General features: G+C 31.8%; 1 protein-coding gene across 1 annotated transcript in view; it reads left to right on the forward strand.

Annotated features, from left to right (window-relative positions):
• The window catches only part of LOC111704743 (uncharacterized), a 53,328-nt gene extending 48,964 nt beyond the window's left edge, over window positions 1-4,364 (forward strand). Inside the window, exons 26-30 of the mRNA XM_023477076.1 lie at window positions 97-185; window positions 1,784-1,849; window positions 2,490-2,570; window positions 2,708-2,836; window positions 4,251-4,364. Coding sequence (XP_023332844.1) covers window positions 97-185; window positions 1,784-1,849; window positions 2,490-2,570; window positions 2,708-2,836; window positions 4,251-4,310 — 425 coding nt within the window. The 3' untranslated portion in view covers window positions 4,311-4,364. The remainder of the gene's footprint in view (window positions 1-96; window positions 186-1,783; window positions 1,850-2,489; window positions 2,571-2,707; window positions 2,837-4,250) is intronic.
• The last annotated feature ends 5,073 nt before the right edge of the window (window positions 4,365-9,437 follow it).

The following is a 9,437-nucleotide window of genomic DNA, read 5'->3' on the forward strand; positions in this document are numbered from 1 at the left end:
AATATGTTTATTCAAAACTTTAATGCTTTTTTTCCAATGATGACAATATACTAAGAATGATAATACATTTTTTAAAAATGGCATTTTAACATCTAGATTTTGCACGGCCGATTTGTCTGCCATCTAGCGACGAATGGACGAAAGATCCCGAAACTGAATGCTACAGCTTGGGCTGGGATTCTAAGGTAATATATACTTTACTAGGCTTTTAGGGTGCTTCGCGCCCATCTTCTATTTAAATTGTGAACATGTTCTTTTTGTTTACATTTTAAAACAAAGAAGAAAAAAATTTTGCGGATTTTTAAAAAAAAATTCGCGGATTTTCAAGAATTTAAATTTTTTTATAAAATTGAAAACCTTTAAAACACATTTTTTTTAATTTTTATCATTTATAAACCTTCCCTGTGGTTACGTGATGTCCCACAAAAAAATGTGGGCCCGATCGGTTCAGCCGTTTTGACGTTTATTGGATACAAACAAACAAACAAACACCCAAACAGACAGACAAGCCAAATTTATATATAGATACGGTGAGAACCAGAAAACTCTTGAAAAGAAAGAGGACTTGAAGAGTTGAGATTCAAGATAAAACTTTTAAAAGTCCAATGAGCACGAGATAAAGCAATTGTACAATATAAATAGACCCATTTAACTAAGTATAGTTAAACCCTAAATAAGCCATCATCGAAACAATTCATCAAATGTCGTATTCTTCACTTTCTGATAATGGAATGTGGCAAATATTTAGTTTTTTAATTAAATAATTATATGGAGCTCTTGAAAACTGTTCCTGCAAATTCATGGCTATTTATTTATTTTCGCAAATACTAATATTTACATAAAAAAGTATAAAACCCATTAAAAAATTGTCAAGACGACATTTTATAAATTATTTCGATGAATAGCTCATCAAGAAGTGTTTGCTTTGTAACAACATCAAATATTCATCATCCTATTCCAATGTTTTCTGGTTATATCTGATTTTATCTGGTTATATCTGGTTATATCTGGTTATATCTGATTATATCTGGTTATATCTGATTTTATCTGGTTATATCTGGTTATATCTGGTTATATCTGGTTATTTCTGCTTATATGTGATTATGTCTGATTATATTTGGTGATATTGGTTATTTCTGGTTATATCTTTTTATATCTGGTTATATCTAATTATAGCTGGTTATATCTTGTCATATTTGTATAATATTCTTGTATCTGTCTAATATTCTTGAATCTGTCCAATATGCTTGTATCTGTCTAATATTCTTGTATCTGTCTAATATTTTTGAATCTGTCTAATATTCTTGAATCTGTCTAATATTCTTGAATATTCTTGAATCTGTCTAATATTCTTGAATCTGTCTAATATTCTTGTATCTGTCTAATATTTTTGAATCTGTCTAATATTCTTGAATCAGTCTAATATTCAAGTATCTGTCCAATATTCTTGTATCTGTCTAATATTTTTGAATCTGTCTAATATTCTTGAATCTGTTCAATATTCTTGAATCTGTCTAATATTCTTAAATCTGTCTAATATTTTTGAATCTGTCTAATATTCTTGAATCTGTCTAATATTCTTGAATCTGTCAATATTCTTGAATCTGTCCAATATTCTTGTATCTGTCTAATATTCTTGAATCTGTCCAATATTCTTGAATCTGTCTAATATTCTTGTATCTGTCCAATATTCTTGTATCTGTCCAATATTCTTGAATCTGTCTAATATTCTTGAATCTGTCTAATATTCTTGAATCTGTCCAATATTCTTGTATCTGTAAAGGATGATATCATGCGACCTGTAGATCTAACTAGAGTTGGATTGGAGAAATGTGAAGACCATTCAGAGGTAAATTATAGATATTTACAGGGTTACTCCCAAACCATTCAGAGGTAAATTATAGACTTACAGCCTACAGGGTTACTCACAAACCATTCAGAGGTAAATTATAGACATTTACAGGGTTATTTACAAACCATTCAGAGGTAAATTATAGATATTTACAGGGTTACTCACAAATAATGAGACTTTTCATGACGACCTGAATTCTTTAAAACCTATCAGGGGACAAGATTTATGTAGCATGGAGAAAAGGAAGGAATTTAAGAAAGATATCTTTTCAGACAAGAAAACGAAAATGTCATTTTTAATCTGATATTATCTTTGTGGATCCGTATAGCGCTATGAATTGAGGTTGACTGGAATTAGTTAAAACTCCATTGAAAAGATATGAGTATACCTTCAGGTTAAAACGTACAAAGTTATAGAACAAATAAATAAAATCCTAAAACAAACATTTTAGAAGTAAGAAGATTTTTTCACCACACTTATATTAAACTAATGTGTTGGAGGACTTTGTTCATCTGATGCAGGTAGGTTCAAGATTTTATAGATTTCTCCAGGAGAATATCTTTTCCCGTATTTTCTCCTATCATTTCAAGGGTTCCTAGTTTGTATTTAAGGAGAAATTCCAGCCTCTTTTCCTTAGGTTAGCGTGAACAGCCTGTGTACTGAAAGCTCAGATGAATGTCAGGGAGATATTGTAGCAGGGGCTGGACTTGTTTGTCAGGTAAAAAAAAACCTTTTTTCTGATATGAAAAAATTCTTTGATTTAAAAACTTTATGAGTAAAATTTGTAAATTTTGTAAATTTTTTAACAAATAACCAAGTTTTTTAGTTTGATCTTAATACTTTTTGTTTGTTTAGTCTGGAGGGGAGTGGCACCTAGTAGGCGTGTCTAGCTGGAGGAGAGGGTGTGGCAAGGTTGGGGGTAGACCTCGTCTTTATGATAAAGTCAGCATCACTACAGAATGGGCGGCCAGAGTCATTTCGGAGGTGCGTAAGAAAAAAAATTATATATTTTAGAAGTACATTTATTGCTTCTAGTTGTAAATACATGGTAATCGGTAAATAACGAGTGTATAAAAGGAGAGGAAGTTAAGCAGGTCTTCTCTGGTTTCAGGATCCGACTCTACTTAATTGCGCTTTTCAGGTTTTCATAATCCTCTTTTGGGGATTTCATCCTCTACAGAGAGTCGAGACTGATACTTATCTCCTAGTAAGTGTTTACGGAAAAGGAGTAGAAAGAGTTCTGGTGATGATAGATCATTATTAACAATTGGGTGTTTGTGAATTTCTGATCTGCCCCCTCCCCACGTCATGATCAACCTTGTGGAAGGCTGGCCAGTGGCCATTCAAAGAGATCTGTTGTAGTGAAGGCTAGGCGGCATAGATTCAACCTGTAGAGAACTGGCGTCCAGAATATCTACGAGTAGGTTAAAGATAGTAGCTGAGTTGCTTGATAGCTCCAGAAGTAGCTGTTTAGCTGATTAGCTCTGGGAGTAGCTGTGTAGCTGATTACCTTCTGAAGGGTTGAAGTGTTTAGCTTATTAGCTCCAGGAGTAGCTGAGGTTTAGCTTATTTGCCCCAGTAGTAGCAGAGGCTTAGCTTATAAGCTCCACAAGTAGCTAAGGTTTAGCTTGTTAGCTCCACGAGTAGCTGAGGTTTAGCTTATTTGCCCCAGTAGTAGCAGAGGCTTAGCTTATAAGCTCCACAAGTAGCTAAGGTTTAGCTTATTAGCTCCACGAGTAGCTGAGGTTTAGCTTATTAGCTCCAGGAGTAGCTGAGGTTTAGCTTAGTAGCTCCAGGAATAGCTGGTAGGATGAAAAAATAGTGAATTCGTGGATAAGAAGTTTAAGCTTGAGATTGTCATATCCTCGTCCAATTCTTGAGCTGGTTCTGACCAGGAGGCTGTGTTTTCTGCCATGGTTCGTTTGTCGTCTGGGGTCACCACTTTAGAAGTACACTTATTGCTTCTAGTGGTAAATACATGATAAATAACGAATGTATTAGAGGTTGAGTAGGTCTTCTCTAGTTCCAGGATCCGAGTCTACTGATTTGCGGATTTCATAATCATCTTTCATATCCTCTACAATATCTACAAAATCATGTTTGATATTACTTGATTTCTATATCCTTCAATGAGTTTGAAAGTAAAGCTGGTGTCCCAAAACATTAAGTGGCGAATTTTATATCATATTTGATTAACGCGGCATTTTGTTTGAAGTATTTCAACGGAAATTTTATCCTTTGGGGATTTAAAAAATGTGGTCTGCTGATTTTAAACCTTTAAAATCAAATAAATTTTACATCAAAATTTTTACTTTTTTATACACTTTTTGCTATTCATAAATTCTCTAAATTGTCCAGTGTTATAAGAACATCTCGTATAAATGTTTTTATCTTGTAGATTGAAGAGGGAGGGTCGCCGCCGATAAACTCTCGAGTGCCCAGAAGAAGATTGGGCTGAACATTGAATATTCCTTAGAAAAATACTTTCTTAAAATTGTTTTCTCAAAAAAATGAAAAATCGAGAATTCCTTAAACTAGGCAAGTTTAAACGTTTACAACAATAATCTTCTAATCAAAGTTGTCTACAAATTTATAATTTGATTGTTTTGGCTTTCTTCGCAAAGACGACATTTGGAACAACCGACTAAACATCTGAACACTGAGCAGCCATGATAATTCCATCTTAAGACAATTACATATTTTTCTCCATTATTTTTGCCATTCCTTTTATGAAAATTAGTTGTTTTTTAATATAATTTCGTCCTAAATTGTGCAATATAATATACGAAAGCTGTAGAAATCTCTAGTCTTGTGTACTGTATATTTATTATAAAATTATTTATTTTTCTTTCTTTTTCTTTTTTATATTCTTCTTTCTCTTTTTTGTTTTGTTTTAATTTTATCATTTTTTTCTTTTAAACCATTTCAAGTATATAGATTTGTTAACAGATTTTCGGTTAAAAGCAAAAATGTTAAGTTTCTTCTCAATTTTAAAATGTTCGTTTTCTGTGATATTCTATATTTTCTATTAATAAATTGATCATCTTTTCGTGTGTTTTTTTAGAGCGAGGCTATGAAGGAACAAAAGTGCACTTTTTCATTTTGCAATAACAATTTACATTCATTTTATGTAAAAACATCTTTGTGCTGCTATTTTTTGTAATATATTTTTGTAAATAAATGATTCCATAAATCCGATATTTTCAAGTAAATTTTATTAAAGACTATTATGATATTTCATATCGAAAGAATATAAATTCAAATAGATAGCACATTTATAGTGCTTTTATATGTGCATAGAAATTTTATAGATAAAACCCATCATGATTTCAATATTTTCAAACTTCGATCCTGTTTTTAGATTTTTGGGTCGTCTTTTCAGTCTCATCCTTTGTGGCAATCCTGCATGTAAAATCAGCCTAGAAACAAATAAACAGTACGAAACTAAACGTATTTCTTACATAAAAGTACACAGTGCGGGAAGAGCGGGTAAAACTCCGTGGCGAAAAACCCCAGTCTTTTATTCTTGACTGTATATACACTATATATACAGCGTAGTAGATTGTAGAGTTGTATCTCCTGACTTTCTGACTTTTACAAAATAGAAACGTGTTAGGTCGTGAAACACGTTTTTGCAACAATAAAACAATTAAACTGTCTAGATTTCCAAGATTTCGTTAAAAAAAGACAATTTTACGAAAGGAATAGTTTTTAAAAACAATGGTAAAAAATTTTAATGACAAAACTGACGTGAAAATCTTTTTTTATATTATTCAAAGAAAACTCATGTTACACTCTAAAACCTGTAAAAAAAAATAAAAAAACATCTATTTCTTAAATTTAAAAAAATTCTGTCTATTTTATTACAAATCACATATAAAAACTATAGATTATACTTATATATAAAATTAATATAAAATCTAAATTGCATGAATATAAAAAACACGTGAATGTTTATAATCTATTCCTAAAACTTCATATAAAAACATTTTTTTTTGGAGGGATATCTATTACAGCAAAAATATATTTTCTTGGCTTATAGTTAGGAAATGTCAACGAAGCAAAAACTGATTTTTTTTTCTTTTTCAAACCTTTTGGTTTGGATTTCTTATATTTTGTAGCGCCTGTATTACATTACGAATACATAAAGACAGACAAGCAAAGTATTTTTTAAAGGTCAAAGTAAACTTGCATTAACAGAAACATTTTCTTTCTGAATTAGGGTTTCCAGCGAAAGAAAACTTTTTCGAAATTTTACATTTTTTCCTATTTTTATTGAGGGTTTCCGCAAATTTTTAAGGCGTTTCCGTTTTTCAAAAAAAAACTTAACTTTCAATTTGGTTGTACGGTGTTTCGGCAAATTTTCGAGTTTTTCAGTTTTTCATAAAAACGTTGACCTTAATTTGTTTAATTTTTAATTTTCATTTTATGTTCGTAAACTATAAAATTCTTGTTCTTAAACGTAACCTTTCTCTTCATAAACGAAAATTTAACGTTCAGAAAGAAAATGTTTCTGTTAATGCAAGTTTATTTTGACCTTTGAAAAGAAAAATACTTTTCTTGTCTGTCTTATATGTTTGTTTATGTGTTTTTGTACTCAATAAGCGGCTGAACCAATCAGGTGCAAATTTTTTTGGAACCTCATGACCCCAGGGAAAGTTTAAGGATGTAAAATTTCGAAAAATCTTGAAAAATTGTTTTTCAAATCCGCGAACTTTTTTGGTTTTAGTTTTATATTGTACAAAAAGAAGATACTCGCAGATAGAGCCATGAATCAAAAGTAAAGGACCCTAAAAGCCTAGTTTTAAAAAAAGTTACTTTCATAGATTTAGATTGGTGTATACAATCAACGTTTATCTATATAAATACTTTGCTTGTCTGTTTGTCTGTCTGTCTGTATCCGTTAATTGTCAAAACGGCTGAACTAATCGGGCCCAAATTTTGTATGGGACTTCNTAAAAAAAACACGATTTTTTTTATAAAATCCGCGAACTTTTTGTTTGTTTTTATTTTACAAAGAGAAAATGTTCAGAATTGAAATGGAAAATGGAGCGAAGCGCTCTAAAATCCTAGCCCTAGGATAAAATAATTGTTGAATTGAAGCCCTTTTTATTCATATACACATGTTATTTTTCAGAGACTGATGCAGCTTTACCACTTTATTCTGGAGAAATAAAATCAATTAAGTTCAAAAATGGCCAAAAAATCACGTTTTTTCCGACGGCACCGGAAAAAATGGTCAAAAATAAAAAATATTTTAGATTTTTCTTAGTTTCATATATATCTATTCAAAAGAAAAAGTGCACCTCTGAACAATTTTTACAGGGCCGCCCTACCATGGGGGTCTCCAATAGTACTCCAATGATGATGATTTCTTACCAGACTACCAACACTATGCAAGAATATTTTTGAAAAAATTTATTTTCTAGATAAAATTATTTTGTTAAATCTGATCATGGATTATCAAAAATATGAAGATGTTGGAAAATTTGTTTTAGAATTGGACCAAGCGCCATATAAGACTCCTAAGGTTATAATGCAAGGGAAGTTATTTCAGAGGTGTAAGCATCATTTGTACATAAGGGTACTGTCTCTGGGCGGTAATGTAAACACAAGACGGATGTCGAAGTCTGACATTGGATCCATCATCCACCTTCCACATAAATAGTCAATGAAATATTCTGGTCATATGAAACTATTATGTGAATTATCAATATTATCAAAATTTAATGCTTTTAACCTTCTCTTAACTTTCCTTGCATTATAACCTTGACTCCAACCAACCTTTATCCCATTCATGAGTTCAGATAGTGGGCCCCCTATTCTAAATTTGGCGGGAATTCAAGTTAACCATCTACACATGGATGGTATAGGATGGAAGGGGAGGAAAAGGAGGATAGTAGGGATGGGAAATGAGCGCAAATAGAGCTCTAAGGATCGGGGGTTGGTTTTTTATTTTTGAATAAAAACATCTGATGGATGTTGTTGAGAAGGTGAAGAAAGTATGAGTTGGGGGATAGAAATTGAGGGGAAGGGGGAGGGAAATGATGGTTTAGAGGAGAATGAGGAAAAAGGTTTGGTTGTGGGTTATAAATGGAAGAGAAGGGGAAGAAAGGATGATGAGATAGAAGAAGGAGAAAAAATGGATTGCAAGTAAAGGATAAGGGCAGAAGGATGAGAAAGAATGGAGAGGGAGATAGGAGTAGAGGAGAAGGAGGAGAAAGGATGGGATGAGGGGTGGGAGTGGAGAAGACGAATGATAAAGGGTTGGAAGAAAAGGAGGAAAAGGATTGAGTGGGGACAGAATGGGAGTAGAAGAGGGAGGAAATAAGAGTAGAGGGAAGGCCGAGAAAGAATGCTAGTGGATAAAAGTAGAGGAGAAAGCTAGTGGATAAAAGTAGAGGAGAAAGAATGCTAGTGGATAAAAGTAGAGGAGAAAGGATGCTAGTGGATAAAAGTAGAGGAGAAAGGATGCTAGTGGATAAAAGTAGAGGAGAAAGAATGCTAGTGGATAAAAGTAGAGGAGAAAGGATGCCGGGATGACGATGACGGGGGAAATGGATTAATTGATAAAATTAATTTGCCTTGACAAAAACACAACATTTATACTTTTATGAAATCTGATTTTCATGAAAATGATCAAATTTCCCTCAAATTTCTGAAATGTTTACAAACCTATTACAAATATTTATTTGTTATCAAATATGGTAATTTGTTCTGATAGACATGATTACACTGTTTCAAGAAATTCTGGAAATATGATTCTTTAAAATATGTTTTTCTGCTTTAGAACATTTACGACTATTTTAACTGTATTTTTAATAATAAAACGCAACAGATTTCTTAATTTTAATTTTATTCTTATTTGGAATGTAAAAATGCACAGTTCTGAAATCCCACGAAAGCATCAAAATAAAATAACATCTTTGCTTAACAAATAAACAATGAAAATAATTTTTTTCTGAAAAAAAACACATATTATAGTTTTTCTTCAAAAGTTCAGCAAAGTAAAATTGAAGCATCCCTGTTAACTTGAAAGCCTATTTTAAAAAATTGCGGTCAAATTAATATTTAATTAAATCCTGCGGTTGGAAACAGGTTGGAAACAGGTTGGAAATGGTTTTTCTCTAAAGAGCCCTAAAGGGGGTTTTTATAAAACTAGCGTTAAGAATAATTTTTAATTCAATAGCAATTCCTGTGTGTTTGGAAAACCCTTACACCATATTTATTCAATTTTTATCACATTTTTTTTAAGAAACAATCATAATAAAAGCCTATTTTAAAAAATTGCGGTCAAATTAATATTTAATTAAATCCTGCGGTTGGAAACAGGTTGGAAATGGTGTTTCTCTAAAGAGCCCTAAAGGGGTTTTTTATAAAACTAGCGTTAAGAATAATTTTTAATTCAATAGCAATTCCTGTGTGTTTGGTAAACCCTTACACCATATTTATTCAATTTTTTATGAAACAATCATAATTTCTGAAAAAAACGCAGAAAAGGATGATAAAAGAAATGAAATAATAAAAGTTAGCTCTGAGCTGGGAACTTTTGAATGGTGGATATCAGGATTAATGCTTGATCCAC

This window comes from Eurytemora carolleeae, unplaced genomic scaffold (genome assembly GCF_000591075.1).
Source record: "Eurytemora carolleeae unplaced genomic scaffold, Eaff_2.0 scaffold259, whole genome shotgun sequence".
Classification (NCBI taxonomy): Eukaryota; Metazoa; Arthropoda; class Copepoda; order Calanoida; family Temoridae; genus Eurytemora; species Eurytemora carolleeae.